The sequence below is a fragment of the Grus americana genome, chromosome 7 (assembly GCF_028858705.1).
Source record: "Grus americana isolate bGruAme1 chromosome 7, bGruAme1.mat, whole genome shotgun sequence".
NCBI classification, from domain to species: domain Eukaryota; kingdom Metazoa; phylum Chordata; class Aves; order Gruiformes; family Gruidae; genus Grus; species Grus americana.
The window spans coordinates 355,661-374,771 of NC_072858.1; the positions used below are offsets into that span (position 1 = coordinate 355,661).

At 43.4% G+C, this 19,111-nt stretch overlaps 1 protein-coding gene across 4 annotated transcripts in view; it reads right to left on the minus strand.

The window, feature by feature from the left end:
- INPP5A (inositol polyphosphate-5-phosphatase A) overlaps positions 1-19,111 on the minus strand; it is a 254,961-nt gene that overhangs the window by 111,376 nt on the left and 124,474 nt on the right. For all 4 annotated transcript variants that reach the window (XM_054831733.1, XM_054831734.1, XM_054831731.1 and 1 more), the window contains exons 5-6: positions 6,548-6,611; positions 572-675 (exon numbers count right to left, since the gene is read on the minus strand). In XM_054831733.1, the coding sequence (XP_054687708.1) occupies positions 572-675; positions 6,548-6,611 (168 nt within the window). The remainder of the gene's footprint in view (positions 1-571; positions 676-6,547; positions 6,612-19,111) is intronic.

Consider the following 19,111-nt stretch of genomic DNA (forward strand, 5'->3'; position numbering starts at 1 on the left):
CTCCCCAGTTCTTAGGAGAACAACAAAACGGGGAGTACGAGGACAGCGTCAGAGGAAACATCAGTATGTTTTCAAGTTACGTGTATTCTTGTACCAACGAGAAACCACCTTTTCCCTCCCTCCTCGCGGTGACCGCAGCAGTACCTAGTTATACTGAAGGGAAACCAGTATCACTGCAACCATGATTACAGAGCTGCTGCCGCTGAATACAAATGGAATCCATTCAAAGTGCGTCTTGCCCTGCCAAGGAGTAAGTCTCCCTGAAACAGACTGGCAATTGGCACTGTGCGCTCCTGCTCTGGTTTTAAATGCACAAACAAGTCTTTTCATCACTGTCTCCATCCTTCACAAGGATTTCCTTCTATACAAAGAACTCCATTTGAATTTGGTAAATCCATGCAATGACTTAAAATATATATTATAGGTGACAAGAAACCAATAAACAAAACAAAAAAAACCCCCAAGACTGGATTCTGACCTTATTTACATTACTGAGAGTAGCTACTCAAGTAATCAGAGCAAATCAGAATCAAACCTAATATTCAGGAATGCTCCATGGGATTGTACATACCTCAGGGAAATAATCCTGTGGAAACTTCTCTTTTTCCAGCATCGGTGTGCTTTCTAAAGTGTCTGAGTAGATTTCTTTCCCAGTAACCTTCTTATACTTCTTAGCTAGGAAGAGATATAAAACATAATTAACATACATATCCTTAACATTACAAGCAACTTACAACACTCATTGGGAAAGTAGCAGCATCTGCAAAATAGGTCTTAGCAAAAATACACAAGGCAGTGAGCTGTTCTGGGGGAAAAACCAGAGGCCACTACCCATGTATAAACATACTTGCTTACAGCAGACATTTTCAAGCTCTACTCTTAGGGGTACTGCTATTTTTACTATCCAGAGCACTGTAAAGTGTTGGAGCTTTAATTATGAACCAGGTCTCTGTACACCCTTGCACTCAAACTTCCTGGCATGGTGCTTCCAGGAGACGCCTGTTTCTGTCCTCAGACAGCATCCAACAATCTACACCGAATAATTAACAGGAAAATTAATTAATACAAAACTCATTAAGGTGAAAATCGTTACTTATGAGTAGTGATTACCTGCATGTTTTATCTAGCAACTCTTTTTTTTTTTCAGATTTTCAGTCTACCTACCCAAGCATCAACAGATGCACTTCTGTAACACATTAGTAATCACATCTTTTAGCCATCAGACAAGTACAGAACCATTCATTCAGATCGCCTCAGCTTTTTGCCTTTTGCTTTAAATCTACAATATTGACAATCATCATCGACTTAGTGTTTGGCCACACTTGAATTGTCTGCTGGGCTAGCTGTGTCAGTGGGGGCTGGTTTTTGTCACTCTAGAACTGACCCAGTAATGCTGGCGGAACCCCTAATGAAAGCTGAATTGACCACATGCTGAGCAGCCCATTCCTTCTGTGGAACTGATCTGAGGCAGACTTGTTAAAAAAACGGGGAAAAAAAAAAAGATACTGGAGGGTAAGCTGCATCTCTGCTTGGAGGAGTTTACTGGTACAGGCATAATGATCCAGCTATTGCAGGATGCTTTTTAGGAATGAGTACAAATGTCAGGATTTACAGAAGGATGAGTGATTTCCCAATGCCACCGTCGCAAATTCTCAGGAAAAAAAAATACAAGCCATCTTTCGGGGTTCACAGGTCAACAAATCTTTCGGCCAACACCACTTCAGGGAGGTAACATTTTTTAAATACAGGCAACTCAACTTTGTAGCAAGGTGGGAAAAAGCCATCAGCAAACACTGAACCAGAGGATGGCTGGGGCTGGCAGGAGCTCTGGGGATCCCTGGGGATCCCTGGGGATCTCTGGTGCACCCCTGCTCACAGCAGGTCCCTCAGCAGGTGGCTCAGGCCTGTGCCCAGGCATCTCCAAACACAGAGACCCCGCAGCCTCCCTGGGAAGCTGTCCAGTCTAGTGTCTGGGCACGCTCGTATTAAAAAACATTCTTCCTTACATTTACGTGGAATTTCCTGTATTTCAATTTGTGCCTGTTGCCTCTTGTCCTGCCGCTGGGCACCGCTGAGAACAGCCTGGCTCCCTCCTCTTTGCACTCTCCTTTCAGGTATTTACACCTCCTGGAGCGATCGCCCCAAGCCTTCTTGCAATGAAACTAGAATAGTCCCAGATCTCTCATCTTCATCTCATATGAAAGATGCTCCCACATTCTAGTGGCCCTTTGCTGGACCTGCTCCAGTATGTCGACGTCTGTCTTGTACCATTAGTACAATTCTTTATTTAAATTCCAAACCTGACCGACCTGAGTCCCGAGTTAACTGCAACTGCCTCATCACTACTTCTCAAATGTCTCCCCAAAAAGGAGACGTGGGAAAACAGCTAGACAACTTCTTTTGTGAAAATCTTAACGCACTATTTTGCTGGGCAACTTACTGTCCCAGACTGTCAGACTTGAGCAAGATCCTGAAAAAGACTGGATGTTTGTAAATACTTAAATACCTAGAATACAACAGAAATCATGCACGCATGCACAGAGCCTTAAAGAGGACAGTTGTTAGCTCCCAGGCCTAACCCGAACAGACTCCCGAGGTGCAACTGCTCACAGCTGCCCATGAGAGGATTCCTCTGGTTCTCTGCCGTGTTTAGGAACAGTTACTGGACCAGACAGACCAGCACAGCCACCCCTGCAAGCACAGGTGGAAACGATTTCAGCTCTGCCAACATCCCCACTACCTACATGCCAGCCTCCATCAGCCAAGGCGGCCAGTAACACAAATCACCAAGCTTCAGTTGGGTGTTCCTTAATCAGTTAAGTGACTGAAAACTATTAAAAAAATAAAAATCAGATCTCAGGACAAAAAGGCATTCTTTTTTTCCTTACTTCCTCCTGAAATGTTCTGTGCTTATACACACAGGTCAGTCAACTCTGAATTATTCGTATAGTCACTTGAAAACCCTTGGAGTAAAAAAGGTCTTATTTTTGAATGGCCTTCACTGATACTAGGCCTTCTGCATCAGTTCTCCTGATCAGATTATTTCAAACCAGAAAGTAAAAACCTTGCTCTGGGGCTATGCAAAGATGAACTGGACTCACTCCATTCCAATCCCTACCAGCTGTGCTGGGAGCCTGGAGCCACCCACCTCTTTCAGATTATCCATTTCTGGCTATCAGCACCCGAGGCTGATGCGTGGATTTAAAGCTGGAATGGGTGCTGTGTTTGTAAAAGAGACGTAGTGGTAAAGCACATCACTTTGCAAAGTCTTTAATGAGCGGCTACATCACAGACAGAAATAGCACAGACTTTTCAGCCTTTCAATCTACGGATCTATACAGCTCACGAACAAGAGGTTCTGCTTCTTGATCCACTTCGTACTTGGTCTCTCTCCTGATCAGGGCAATGCATTGTCAGGTCTAAAGGCGAGAACCTGACTTAATTTACCGAACTCCTCCGACACAGGCATTTGGGCAGCTACCTTACAGCTACCGTTAAGCTGGAACTACCCAACTAGATTCAGTTTTGAGCAGGAATGCATAAGAGAAAAACTCCCAAGCAACTATTATCAAGAGCCCTGAACCGTCCAGTTCTGCTGGGTATCTGGTGAAAATACCAAGCGATACAAAAACTTGTCACTTTAAGTTGTCTGGATAAAGTATTTTATATAATCTGAGGGAGCATTTACTGTAATGTAGCAATATATCTTCAGGGGAAAAAAAAAAAAGCATCATTCTTTACGTGCCAATCACTTTGAGATCTGGCTCCCACAGGAAGACTAAACAAATATCCTGATAAACTAATGTGGCATCATTCTAAGTAGATCATGGATGGATGTGCCTCTTTCAGTAAGTTTAACAGTGTCAGCAAAAAGATCCTGATGTCATTCAGGATACAGAAAACATTTGGCAGAACTGTAAGGACTGAAGGCTTCTGCTGTGAGAACCTAAATAAAAGGTAGCACTTGGCAGAAAGGAGGCACTTTACCATCAACTTACGTTAACATCAATGGTAAATATGAGCAAGCGATTCATTTACATGACTGCTGAGAAGCAAATGCAGGAGGAAAGCAGCATGCCTTCTTGTGTATCTCCCAGTAAAAACACTTCTACACTATCTCTGATTTCAGACCAGAGCAAATGAGATTCTTTTCGTAAATCAAAGCGGTAGACTGGAGCTGGCCTAATACCCTAAACAGCAAACGCCTCTGTTGGATGATGGCCCATCAGAGCACAGAGCTTGTCAATGTTTAAATCGTAAGCAAACTTCTGGGCCTCTGACCACTGTAAACACGTCCAGCACTTCCTATGCTGTAGCAAATAATACATGAGGCTGTAGGAGAAAATTGTTCTCATTTTAAAACTCAGATATGTCTTCCTGAGAACTGAAAAACAGAGACAATCTTCTTCCGAAGGCTGTATTCAGTCACATCCAACTGTGCAGTGAATTTTGAAAAGACACGGTGATGTTACGGAATATTGAACTGTATATAAACATCTATTTTTTGCATGCTTTTGAGTAGAACCAGAATTTCATAAAGATTTTTGTGCAGAGAATGTTTGTATCCATTTGGACTTTTCCTCTGATTCAAGAGCTTAATACACTGTGAAAATGTCAACAGTCATGAGAGAAGAGGCAAGTTTTACATTTCCCCTGAAAGATGGGAGCCTTCAGGGTCATATTTTAGAAACGCTACACTGGGAGACTGATTCTGCTCTACATTAAGAGAACAGCGGGTGACTTACAACACCGATTGAGTGTAGCACCTCCTTTCCTTGGATTTTTTATTACGAGTTTTTTCTTTCCAAGTGATGCCTGGGCCAAACACATCCTTAGGTGCATGGTTCACACTTCACCTGGCTTTGCTAAGGTTATACTGAGCAAAATGAAGCACTGAACATTCAAAGCATTTATTTTCCAGAACAAATATCTGCTTATTTCTACCGATTATTTTCCCCTACACTTGTTCCTTCCATTTTCTCACTTTTTTTTAATTCTTACATTTCTTTTAAAAGCTGTACAATAGCCAATAAGCTGTCAATTAACGATTAATAAACCCAGAAAGCTCCTCTTTTCCTAAACCAGCTGTCATTTCGCTCTGAGATGTCACTAGAGCAGGACACCTCTCGTCTATGATCAGAAGGAGGGAACCTTAGGTGGAATTCAGAGTGAAGCTGCTAGTGTTCCAGCGCTGGTGCAATGAAATTGTGGGCTCAGGAATTAGGTGTGCAGATACAGTTATGTATTACTGATACACAAAGTCATTCACATGGCAATATGAATAAGCAGTTGGGAACGTTGTCATCTCAAACACAAACACGTGGGTTTTTGCCTCTCTCACTGACCCCCCTCCTCAGACGCAGAGCAGACCCGTAGGATGCTCAGCCCCAGGACTGGGGTGACACCCAGCGTCACCTGCAACGCCCAACTCCTCCAGCACTTCCACCTCGCACACCGTTCATCTGATTAGGAACATCCTCTATCATTACTTGTGTCTGCAAAACTGTTCTGGTTTGGACGAAAGACTAGACATGACCTCTCATTAGAAGTCCCTACATCACCGTTGAGTTTTCAGCACACTCTCTCAGAAATAACATCTACTCTGAACTGCCTATGATAGTACAGCTAAAATTTTCCTTCACTACTGAAACTGATGATGACAGGAGGACTTATGTTGGCTAAATCTTGAATTGCTATATATGTAGAACTACCGTTCAAATATTTCAGGGAAGGAAGACCCTGTACCCTCAATTACACGAGCAGAGAGAATCTGTCTCTACTGAGAACAAAAATAATGAATCTATGTAATTAAGACAATTAGTTCACTCCATAGTTACCACCATTTCAACAGTGTCTCAAATTAATGGGATGCTAGATGTAGTATTAATGTGATTCAGCTCAGTAAGCTAAATGAAGCTCAGAAGATTTTTGTATTTAATATACAGACTCTTCTCAACTGAAATAACATAAATTTTATATAATCTTTTCTACATACACCTTGGGAAGCATTCAATAATTTTCTACGATATTTCAAATATTTAATGTACATAGCCTAGCATTACTTTTAAACTTCTGAGATTAAGCAAGACCTCCAAACTGATGGATTAATGTGGGTTAAAAACAATGACGCCCTCCTACTGACCTGCGCTGCTCCAAAGTAATTTAAGCCATAAATCTACCTCAGCTGCTTTGCAAAATGACCATCACTGTTGGACATTTAAGGTCTTGGTCCTATATCTGATCTACATGGAAGAACCTTGTGGCCATTCAGAGTTCTTTTGAAATCATCAGGGATCTCTATGGATCCGAAGGTCCATCTGCATGGGAATGATTAATGCATCGGTTTTCAACCTGTGGCCGGTCCATTGACTTCCTCTAAGAGGTCTATAAAAGGCAAGTAACGTCTGTCATCAACGGACTTGCATGCATTATACAGAATTCTGCATCTCATGGAAAAAACTGCTAGCCACCACTATCAGAAAAGATGACAGAAAGGCTGCCTTGGTGTATGAAGCCAACTGACAATTAACAACATTCCTTCGCTTACCTTTAAAATCAAACTGGTAGATGTTTTTCAAAGATTCATGAAGAAAGTAAAAACTTCCTAGAGCCTGTAAAAAACAACAATAAAATAAGAAATTATGAAAAATATCTACTTTGGCTAACTAAAACCAAAAAAGTATCATGCTTTCCAGTTAAAAAAAAACAGAAGAAATTAAATACTAATAAATAAAATTATTAATTTTTGCATTTTCTAAGACATATAAAAATATTCATTTCCTTTGTTGCTTCTCTGTAGTTTTATAAGCCATGATAAAGGAGATCCTTAACAGCTGTCTAAACATGGTAAGGGCACAGTTACCAGGTGCGCTTTTAGAAATACCAAACGGATGGATGCAATTAGTAATAGGGACAAGTACCTTTCTAAGCACCTAACACATCCCCACAATTCTCTTACAAAAGGCTGACAATTTCTGCTTCGCTTTCAGAGCAAAACAAATGCTTTCGGAGACTGTGCAGTACAGAAAGAGGAGAAGGGTTGAGAGATCCAATAGCTTTTGAGAGCCAGGCACGGGTTTTCCATCCTCCTACCGAGCTGTGCAGACTGACGTTGCCAGCTGCAGAGCAGGTCTAACACTTAAATCCTAACAGGAGTGTTGGGAATGCTTGTACACGCTTGTACCGCTCTCCCTGTGCGTAACTGTTTTGCCAATAATTACAATGTCCGAGCAGCGCAGTACGTCCATCTCTGCTGGCCACACCTGGAGAGCAACTGCTGCTCCTAGCTTCGTGTGAAGCCTACAGAGGCAAGCACTTTCTCACACTGCACCGACCCAAAGAGAAAGAATACACAAATAAGTAGCAGAGGGGCTTAGATATTTGAATACATGCTAAGTTTCTTGCCACTGGCAGAACTGATGCGTTTGTAAGTATAAGCAGAAGCAGAGTTTAGTGCCCACAACAATACATGAAAAGTTTGAGTAAAATACTACGTGTTCATAATTCGGATTTTACAATGCCTTCTGCTGATCTAGTCCTGAGCAACTACTCTCCTTAGTATTTTTCACATCAGTGACCTAAATCCAAATACGGAATTCTGTTGTAGTTTTAATGATTAGTCCACGACTGAGTAAAGCATGTAAACATAGAGGTAATCTCTACTGCATTCAGACAAGCAAATAAACTCCCATCTCAGCAAATTGATTTCAAATGCATAGCAAAGCCAACCAATTTCAGCAAAACATTAGTACCTCTTCCTTACAAATACTGAAGTACTCTCCTAGTTTCTGAAGATTGCTGAGATCTTAATCCTCGCTCCATAATTTAAGAAAGCATCTTTGCTCAGGATACCACCGAAGCACACCCCTTAGCTGCACAGGCACAAGCACTTTGGGCCCAATGCGGACAGGAGCTGAAATGCCATCTTTCATCAGACTGACCACAACGCGGGGTGTGTTGTCTAGCTGGCAGTCAGCCTACTGTGGATTTTAGGGCCCTCTTCTCTGCCACAGAGTTCCCACGAGATACGAGGAAATCCACTCCAAGCGTCCCGTGTCCAATAGCTACATATCCCTCATTTTCTGGGTACCCGTGCTCAGACTTCTGGGACCCAGGTACAGAAGGGCTGAGTGGACTCAGCTGCAGCCAGCGCTAACAGCACTGTGCTCCAAACACACACCGCCACAGCAGAGTGAAAATAACGCTTGTTGCAATCACAGTATCTCACGCAGGTAAAATAAAGAAACAAAGATCTGAAGTGCAGGAGACCATCTAGCCCAGCGGTGGTTCTAAACACGAGAGGTGAAATGCCCGTGGTCACGCTTTGCAGCGGAGGCCTGCCAAGGCAGACCCTGCAGAGGCAGGTGAAGGGCCCGGGGCTGCTGCCCTTGGCCGCACGGCTCACCGCGTCGGCAAGAGCTGGCCATCCTTCAGCTAGTCCAGCACCGGGCACCCAGGCGTATCCTGGACCTAGGTGCTTTAGCTAGACTGTTTCTGAGAGACACACGCAAGGCAACATAGAAAGACAACCCTATTACCATAGAAAGGGCTGTCCCTCCACCAGAACGTTTCCCAGCGTTTGCAAGGTACAAATTTAGGCCATGCCTGATAGACTATTTTCTAACTTGCACCTAAAAAACTCTGCAGAAGTGGCTTCCACAGCCTCCTGATGCAGCCTGATGGAGTTTTTCACTATCCTGAGCTTACAAGGTCTCCTTAACTCGGACAATTCTGTTTGCCTTCCTGCCCTTGCAGCAGTGACCCTTGCTCCTTTTCCAATGAACCTCCGTGGACGGGAAGGCTGCTAACCCGGGTGCTCGGCCCACGATCGTCCCCTTCCTGGCTCCACTTACGTCATGGAAGCTTTGCCAAGATTTCACCTACATGTACTGTGAGCTTGCTGCTTGCTTTACTTCTTCACAGTCAAGTAATATACTGTTTTCCTCCAGTTAATGAGAGGACATTTACATATTAGAAGAGAGTAAAGGAAAATCAAGTGAGAAAGGAAAAAGTAGTATAGACTCTATAGTGCAATACAAAAAATGCATAAATTTTAAATGAGAACTTGATGAGCCTTTAAATACATCTGATGCACTCAACGGAAGTTGAAGGGGGGAAAAAAAGCAGCCTGCCACTAGATAAAGTCCTACTGAGAAGTATAAAAGAAGCAGCGCATTAAACAAAAAGGATGATTTAGTTTCATTTTGTCTTTTACTCCTATAACGACAGAGACCCTCCTGGCAGAGTAGTGTTTTGGTTCAGTGACTGCTGCATTATTTATGAGACACTGCACATCCCGAGATTAAACATTTGCTGATTTGTCAAAAGCACAAACATGAGGTCCTGCCCATCTCCTTGACATATTAGTCCATCCAACAGAAAACACTGTCACACATTTAATTGATGAGTACGCTTCCCTGCAACCCAGTCAGCTTCCTTTAGGTCTTTGGTTTGCCTTTTTATAACATAGAGGAGGCAAATAAGAAAATGCAGGAGACACTCTTGTAGAGGACTCAAGGTTAACTATCCTGCAACAAGGACACACTGCCAGAAAAAAAAATAAATCCTGATAGGAAATAAAAACATTGCCACCTGATACTTAATTTCTAACTGAAGAAAGTGTCATTAGCAAGAGAAAACACTGCTGTCTCAAGCTAAACCTTCACTATACTCTGGCCTTTGGATTTTAACAACAGGAGATTATTCTTAAATAGTAACATGGTTGCAGAGAGGTTTTTTGGTGGAGAAAAGTATATTTTGTCTCTTGGAGAGCTGAAACTAGGTAAGTGTCTTAAAATCACAGGCAAGCTACAGCTAAACATCTAAACACTGTTTTTAAGGGAGCCTTCCTTTTTCTCATAATCCAGGGTAGCGGCATCAGGCAGGCTGGAAGGGGCCCCTGGGGTGTCCAGTACAAGCCCTGTCCGAAGCAGGGCTGGCAGCTGGGCTGCTCAGGGCATCGCCCAGGTGAGATTCAAAAACCTCTGGGGTTGGAGACCGCGTCCCACCCCTTTGGAAGCCTCTGCTTCCGTGTCTGACCACCTTCAGGGGAAACTTTCTTCCCCTTATTCTCATCGGAATTCCCCTTGCCACAGCTGAAGTGGAAATGTAAGGATAACTAAACAAAGTATTTGCAAATAATGACCTACCCAAATCAGACAGAAATACTTTTAAAGGCAAGTGAAAATTAAGATCTAGGCGACAGGATTATGAATTCTGAAACTTCTCTATGTGCATGTCAATAAGTAAAGCAAGAAGAATCAGGATGCTCTAAAACCTCTGTTTCATTTATATGCCATAATTCTATTAAAAATAGTACTGCCACTTGTGCTCAAGCTACAGCTTTATTTCTGAGCATCCAGGTTTGCTCACCGCTTGACTTCTTACACTTTTAATCTCATTTTTAAAAACTAATTTTGAAGAATTATGCAGCGAAAGTTTGGTTTGATAGTCTACATTAGTAGCACTGAGTGTCAACTAATTGTGCACAAAGAATCTCTGATAGTGATAAAGGAACACGATACAGTTTCAGGAACTGATACTAATAACATTAAGATAGGCTTTGACTGTGTAATTCTAAACACACCATTGAAAAGAAGCAAAACTATAATGGAATGGAAATTACAGCTATCACTATCTTCCGCATTGCTATAGACTTAATCAGGCTTATGTACATAAATGTTAAATGATGGAGTGAGGTTATAATTCACTGCCCTAACACAATGAAACATAAGTAAAAAGAAACTTTGTTTCAGGGCCTAATGCCTAGACCCTTGAGGAGATTATGTTAATTCAACTTATTTCTCATAAAATGAGTTTAACAGTAAAGTTAAATGATATTAATTCAAAGAACTTTGCTTTATTTTCTTATTTACAATTTTAATATTCTCTGGAAAAAGAAGAAACTTTCTCAGTTTCTGCTACATTGATGTTAATGACTGCAGAACGGTGAATCAACAAATCTGCAAACATTTCACCCCTCTTTGCGACCGTCTTTCTAGAGTGGAAGCCTGAAAAATAGTATGCCCTGAAGGTCACCGAAGTTAACTCTACCGTGTGGTCAGGGAGGGTGCACCCAAATCGTAGTGGGACTGCACCAAGGAATGAACAGAAGATGGCAAACACTTTGCCGCACGTGGGGTGTCGAACCAGAATGGCGTGAAGGGAGCAGCCACAGGCTTCTCTGCTTCATTTTCCAAGTACTCTGCAAACACGGGCTAGTCATGGAAACTGTATTTCAGCAGCTCTGAGTGACAAAGGGATAGCTCACACTTAGGCCCAGATCAGAAAGTTCTTAATTTGTTAGGCCAACCTGCCAACCCTTGGGTCTGTAGCTGTACAAAATCACCTTGTGTTCAGTAATGCCAGAAGCTTCTAAAAGCTCAGGAAGGTCAGCACAACCTGTTGACCTCAGGTGGCCAGGGACCGCGTGGGTCACTGTCCGGACTGATCATCCAGGTGGCTTTCTACCCTACAAGTAAAGCCGGGAGCTGACAAAACAGAAGGGGCTTCCTCTGGGTCTGAGTCGCGTAGCTACTCCTGTAGGTATGTACACAATTCAAAGTAATACTATGCAGTCACTGCTGGTGGCTCTATTTAAATTTATTAACATTTTGCTTCGTAGAGGAGTTTAAGCATTGTAAATACGCATGAATATATATACATATATATACAAACCCCACCTAAAAGAGCAGAAAGCATCAAAGTGAAAAGTCAGATGGGACAGTCATGAACAATAGTAAATTTCAGCTCGGCCAAGTAGGTTAGGAACGCACAAGAATGTGAAAACTGATTGCTGATTACTCTTCCGTCTCCTCTGTACATTGTAACTAAACAGCTTTGCTTTAACACTCCTAAAATCAAACAGTTAGACCTGCACGCAAAATCCTAGGGGTAGACCAGGGAAAATTTCCTTTGTGAAACTCTTTCCTAGAAACTCTTTCAACATCACAACCACTAACTGTAGAGTACACAGTCAAACACATCCTAGCTGCTGAAAGCTTTTGTGAGGATGGCCCTTGCGAAAACGCTCAGGACCTCCGTGGAAAGGCCAGGAGGCCGATTATCTCACGGCAACGCTGTCATTAACAAAATGCCTTTTTTCAGGACCGACAGAAGTACCTGACTGTTCTCCTCCCGTGTGCGTACAGAGCTGTACTGTCAGCTGGAGACACAGATAGCAAAATTTAACCTACCGTTAGCACATGTTAATTAGAAGAGTTTTGCATCTTCCCCCCAAAACTTATTATGGAGAAAAAACTAGGTACCTTCTCCCTGTTAGTAGACTGAAGTTAGACGTTCGCTGCTTTTAATTAGGTTCCGGAATGATACTCAGTGCGGTATTGGAAATTTCTTTCCTTACTCCATGCCAAAAGACTGACCTGGAAAAACTGGTACTGATGACAAGATAAGTAAACTGGTTCTGATGGATGACACATCTGGCATTATTAAAAACACTATTCCTTTGATTATACAGAAATCTTGCCACAAAAGTCTGAAGATTTAAACAGCTGTAATTTTTTTAACAGCTAATCAGCATTAATTTCTTTTTAAAGTACGTCATTTCAACTGTGGAAATTTAATGCGTAAAGGAAATACCTGAATAAAAGTTTAATTACTGTACAGAGTAAACATTTACTGCATTACCTCACTAAATGTGATAAAGTTAATATATAAAGATTACTTTAAATAAATTTAAAATAAATTGCCGATGATGACACAGAAACTGTAATTCATGTAGTCATAAAATCCATAATTAGCTTTAATGAATATTTAAAGTCAAAGTTCAACCCAACTTTTTCAATGTTTAACCTACTATATCAATATAGTTCAAGGAATTCATTTATCATCGAACATGACAATGTCTGAATATTAATTAGCGCGGGGCGCTGCTGACAGGAAGCCCTTATCTCCTACCAGGCTTTCTGGCCGTGCTGTATGTCAACAGCGTGTTTGTCACGCCTGGTATTATTGATTACCTGCCTGTTTTGCTAACAACAATTAAAAAAATATTTTACATATTTATAAACCCGAACATCAAGAGCGCGTATTAGTTTCCCATTAGTAAACCGGAGTCTATTAGCTGCCACATTTCAGTCAGGGGAAACACAGCAAACGAGAAGTTGCAGCCACCCCAGACAGGAAGACAATAATTTCACACAAAAGCGTGTTATCGGGCACTACACGGGGACACCTTATCTGGGCCCATTTATGTCGCAATGAACTCTGAGAGACTTCAAACAGGAAAGCCCGAGACGGGAACGGGCGCAGGCCCCGGCTCCCCCGCGGCCTCTCGGGCCGCACGCAGGCCCCGGGCGCCGGTAGCGGCCCCGCCTCGCCAACCGCCAGGCCCCGCCGCGGCGGCCCGGGGGCCACCCAGAGGCGGCACACCCTCCCCGGCCCGGCAGCCCCCCTCGCCCGGGGCCGGGCCGCCGGCCACAGCCAGCCCGGCAGCCCCCGCCGCGGAGAAGCGTCCCGCGGCCGGCTGCGGGCTGAGCGGGGCGCCGGGCTGCCCGGGGGAGGGCTGCGCTGGTGTGCGGGCACACCGCCCCCGGGCACGGCGACCGCCAGCAGCCCTCGCATTCTGCTGGACACAAGCCGCGGGCGACCTGGGCTTCCTGTGGCAGTTGAGAGACAGGTCGTGACAACGCCTGCCCTTAGCTGGCCGCCAAAAAGTTAATTTTGATACAGCTGTCACTTCCCGAGACACGAAGAAAGGGCGCGATGCAGGGCCAGGCTGGTTCTGACCTATCTAAATAGCGACTGGCAAAGTAACTACAGCGAGCCATGTTAAGGTATAGGCTTGTCAGCTCTGTTCATAGGCTGCTTGATCCAGCATAGCTAAATTAACACTAAATGTCTGTTATTCATTCAAGGTTAAAAAAAATAGGCTGGGTACACAGATCAGCTCATTATAAAATACTCTATCACTTTTTATTTGCAAACAAATTAGGTGTCCAGCAATTTATCATTTCCTGAATTGGACTTATCAGCTAAAGCACATACAATTAAACTGCTATTGAGCTTCCCCCCGAACAGGCCGCCTCTGCCCGACGTGCAATAGCCAGAGCCCGAACCAGACCATTCCAAACAATTACGCACTACTTTTGCAGCTTTGTATCTCAAACACAGGTATCAGCTTCATTTCAACAGTAGTTGAATAATTACACCTTTAATAAAGTGTAAAAGTGAGCGGGCTCCAAATATTCAGGGACAAACTTAAAAAACTCTCTCGGCGTACCGTAACTTGGTCTGTATTAAAAATATCTGCTTGGTTACACGTGATATTCTCATTAAAGCAAATGGAATTACTCACTTGAGAGGAGTAAAACCACTGGCGGGATTGGTATTGAAGACTCCCTTACTCCATAAAACCTAAAACAATATTATGTATTGTCATACAAACATACCTCTGTCGTAAAGAGGCAACCCGCAGGACCACAGCTCTCTTGCACAATTGCTAGTACCTTAACAGCTTCTCCAGTGACCATTTCCCCGACACCTCAGTGCTGCTGAAGCAGCGTGGTCTTCTGACGGCAGAAGCCTGCAGGTGCGGCTGGTGGGGAAAAAAGGGTAACTCGCACTAGGTCTACCCAAATCCTGGTCATTTGCTATCACTATATTGGAGCCATACCTGCAAAGATAATTCTGTGTTTCTAGATTAATTTCCACATGCTGAGTTTGACTTAAAAAGTTCTAATGTGTTTGTAATCTGTTTATTTTATGGACCTGCCAATTTTTCAAACCGACTCTCTCGGCCGTACTGTTGCAGCTAGGCAGTGAAGTTGTTTCTGACTACTTTGGGCCAGCTGAATAACCTCACACTTTCCATGCTTCCACCTTCAATCAGCTGTTAGAATGTGCAGTGTGATTTCCAAACATCCTCAACTAATTTTAATGCCACAACCTTTCCTGTTAATTTGTAGTTTAGCAGCACCAGACATACCTCTAACATTTAGCACTGCTCCCTCACTCTTTTCCTTCTTATTTTTATTTTCCTTCTGTTTTAAAAATTCCAAGATATCTAAATCGCAAGTCATTTAGATGCTTAATCAAAAGACCATCATAAAAAACCAACTTGTTTGCAGACCAGGTCTTTACGGATACCTCAGAGAGGTCTCTCTGCTAATGGCAACCATCAATAGTACCTTTTCAGGAAAAAACCCAAAGTCTTTGGAGCTTTCATTTTCCTGTTCTGAAGACTAACAAAATGAGTGATCTTCAGCTAACATGACCCACCTCTACTAACTTCTCTTTATAATTTCTTTAGTGCATCAATATAGCAAATGAAAAATCATATTCCAATTTAAAAGATTCTTTGGGACTAGTTGATTTAAGAAAAAAAAAAACAAATAAAAAATCTGAGCTATATATAAACATGTCTGGTGAGTAAATGAATAATCCATATGTAAGCTATCACACTGACAAAGAATATTTGATACTGACATCTTTCACAAAGAGATGTAACATTTTAATTAACAATCAATTAACAAAAATACCACACAGACGTTCTTTTTCTTAAAACAAAACCTACTGACAGACCAAGGAGCCAACAAGAGTTAAGGAAAGCGTACGTATGCTGAACAGTTAAAAAAAAGGCCACTTATCAATATTCCTGAACTCAGAGTAGAACCTTCACAAAGTCATTAATCACGCTGTTATTTAATATTTCTATTACAGGAGCACTCCAGAGGCCCCCAATCAGGGTAAGAGGCACACAGCTTGGCTCTGCACCAACACGAAAAGGAGGTTGTTGAATACAGGATTCAAACCTGTAATTCAGGGCCACGCTCTGCATTCTGCCCCAGCAACTTCTTCATGGGCCTGGCCGCAAGAAGCGCCTGCGATCCAGCAGCCAAAACCTCTGCGGAGGACTCCACCGAGGGCTTCAGAGCCAGAACAAAATACACTGCACTGCTCCAAATATTCACTGGCTCCTCAGCACCACAAGAGATAGAAACACCATCTCATTTCTGTCTGTAAGCAGAGCAGACAGAATTAGTGTAAGTGTACCTAAAAAGAGATAGGCAGTTAAACGCTTAAATACTTAACGGTTATTTCAGTGTTAAGCCTCATGGAGAATCAAAAACATTCCCCAGGCAGGGAGGGATACCAAAGGTAATACCAAAGTGCAGACTATTATCTTTCAAGAAGTAAGCTGATATATTCTATTCCACTTTTTTTTTGGTACTCATTTTAGGCATGTAACCAACGGCAACAGAGACCAAAGTAGCATTTCATCTCTTCCAGAAACGTATTCTTTATTCCCATATACTTCCGTCCTGCCAGTACTGCATGAGAGAGTGCACCACACAAACAGCAAACGGCCGTGAAAAAGGCAGAAGCGATCTCAGCAGGCAGCACGTGAGGTACAGCCGTAGTTAGAAAAGCATTAACGCAGCCGTGGAGTGCAATGATGGTGCATCATCCGGAACCACATTAACAATTCTGATTGCCCACGTAAAAGGTTTGACCACACAGAAAAAAGGCCATCAGGATTAGAGAACGAGATCCTGTCATACAAGAAGCGACTAAACGAGACCGACTCTGTATCCCAGCAAAACAAAGGAAAGCTGCAGATAAACCACCGATGAGGAATAGCACCAGGGAACGGAAAGAACTATTTAAGCTGAAGAGCAACGCTGACACAGGACAAAGCAGATCCAGACTGAACAGAAATTAATTTAGACTAGTTACAGGTATCTGATATTCACAAAGAGACCGAGTACATGGAACCTTCCGGGAACACCGCCCGGATCTGCGAGGGCAGAAGGGAGATGCTGTGAGGGCAAAAATCCTGACTAGTTCAGAAGCAAAACTCGACAGACATACGTAAGCCCAGCAAGCAACCCAGGGCAATTTCTTTCGGTCGTTTTGGTCGCAGGAATCAGTGGCTCCTTCACCACCAGCCAAACCCTGGCACACAGCTCGGTTGGTACACGAGTTGTATGCTGGGGAGCTCCGCAGAGCGGGCAGGGAGGTGCTCTGCACGAATCCCTTACCGCCTGCGCGCCTGGCAAGGCGGCTGCTCTGCGCCGTGCTTTCACAGCCTGTGCCCCGTCCTGCCCGGCCGCCTTACACGAGGTACAATTTGCCTTTGGCAGCGCTGCTGGAACTGGGATGCAACGTGGATGGCTTCTGAGCAGATGGGAGAGACTGCTGGATGTTTAACATTTCACCATGTTTTTCTTTTACTTAAAAAAAAGTGCTTAATTTTGTAGGAAACTGGTAACCTGGATGACTTACCGCATTTACTTGACTCTAAATAATTTTAATTTTAAAAACTTTAAATCAATTTAGTATTTCATTGATATATTCTTACATAATACACTCAAGATAGCAAATTCAATTTGATGAGGAGGCATTAATGCCCATTTCATTTAGTATTATACAGGTCATCTCCAAACAGGAAAGTACCATGTGGTAAAAGGTTGTATTTAGCTTGTCACAGTCACTGGTGGATGTTTTGTATCTCAAAGAACCTTTGTAACTGCCTCAAAATAAGAGATGATTGATTTACAAAGTACCAAATTTCAAATTTCATATTCTAGGACTAAACATCAAATAATTGGACAAAGCTGTCCCCCTGTCTGACCCATCACAATCAAGCCCCTTTCAAGGTTGACTGCCTGCATAAGAAATATGTGCATAATTTCATTTTGTCTCCTGTCCAACATCCAATGTTAGAAGTTAATTAAATTGCTTGTCCATTGTATTCATCCACTTACAAAGTTAATGATATTCTGTTCCTGAATTAAAGAGAATTTTATAAAGCCTGCACTATGGAACCTGGCATGCTGTACACCGAGGAGCTGAACTCTGTCATGGTTCCTGATTGCAGCTCTCCTAATTAGGAAACAAAATGAATGTTTCTGTGTCTGCCAATGCAGAGGACAAGTCATTCCAACAGCGAGGGTAAATGCTTCGTACAATAGCAACTTAATAATATCTCATGTTTGACTATAATAAATTCTGCAGGATTAATAAACCTGTTAAATTTTTAAATTACCATAACAAAGATGAACTGCAGTGTAACAAGACGGCCTCAGAAAAAGGGACGCAGGTCTGAGGTAGAGAACAGCTTCTTGCAAGGGCATCAACCTTGAGGACACTGCAATCACCGGATTTGCTTTCTTGCATGAGATGAGGAAGGAAAACGTAATGATACAGCAATCTACTGGAGCCAGCAGAGAAGCCAGGATTAATAATTTAAACTATACTACTCTTGTGCTTTTGGGCTAGATACAAAGATCTGCTACCTGTGCAACAGTCTTTCTAAGCTTCTGTATGATCAGAAGCTTAATGCAGTTGCAAATCAAGTACCTGTTAACAGCAAACTTCTGCAGTCCAGGAAAGCTGCTGATGACAGCGCCGAAGCCATCATATGAGTCAAAGCTAGAACCAAGCACAAACCTACATGCCGTGTGAGAAAAAATAACCACGTGGTCGAGCAAAAACCATCAGAATACCACCCCGCACAGAAGTCCTGTTTTAAGATACTCCTCTCCATATTCAGCAAGAAGCAGCCTTCCACTTAGGTCACTGGAGGCGCAGTCTATCTCACCCCGGCCCTTCTAACTGGCGCGGCCCCCATCACGACCGTGCTGCAGCTGGGAGGAGGGCTGCGGCACGCAAGGACTCGCCAAAGCCACCTTTCGCCAGCCCCGGGGCAGCCTGGCACCGCCGGCAGAGCTGCAGCCTGGTCTGTGTGAGCAGAGCGGAGGTCGGTCGTGTTCTCGGGAGATTGTCCCGTACGCGGGTCCAGACCGCGTGGCTTTGTGTGACGCAGCTTGCCGCATCAACGGCTGTTACAGAACTGCTCCGCCGGGTCATGCCTCTCAATGGATGCATTCGCTCAGCTGGTGCCTCTGCAAACAACCGTCGTCACTGTCAAAACCTCACCTGGGGTGTTTCCGGATGCTAGCGTGCAAAGCCTACACCGTCGTGCCCCACGTTCAGTGCAGTTGTATGGGAAACTCAAGCACGGGACGGCAAAGCGGCAGCCGTTTGACTCGTACAGGAGAAACCCGGAGCCTCTAGCGCAGAGTGTGACGGCAGTGGTACCTGGGCCGAGGGGAATGCACTTGTAACCCTCTTCTTGACGCCCTCCCTC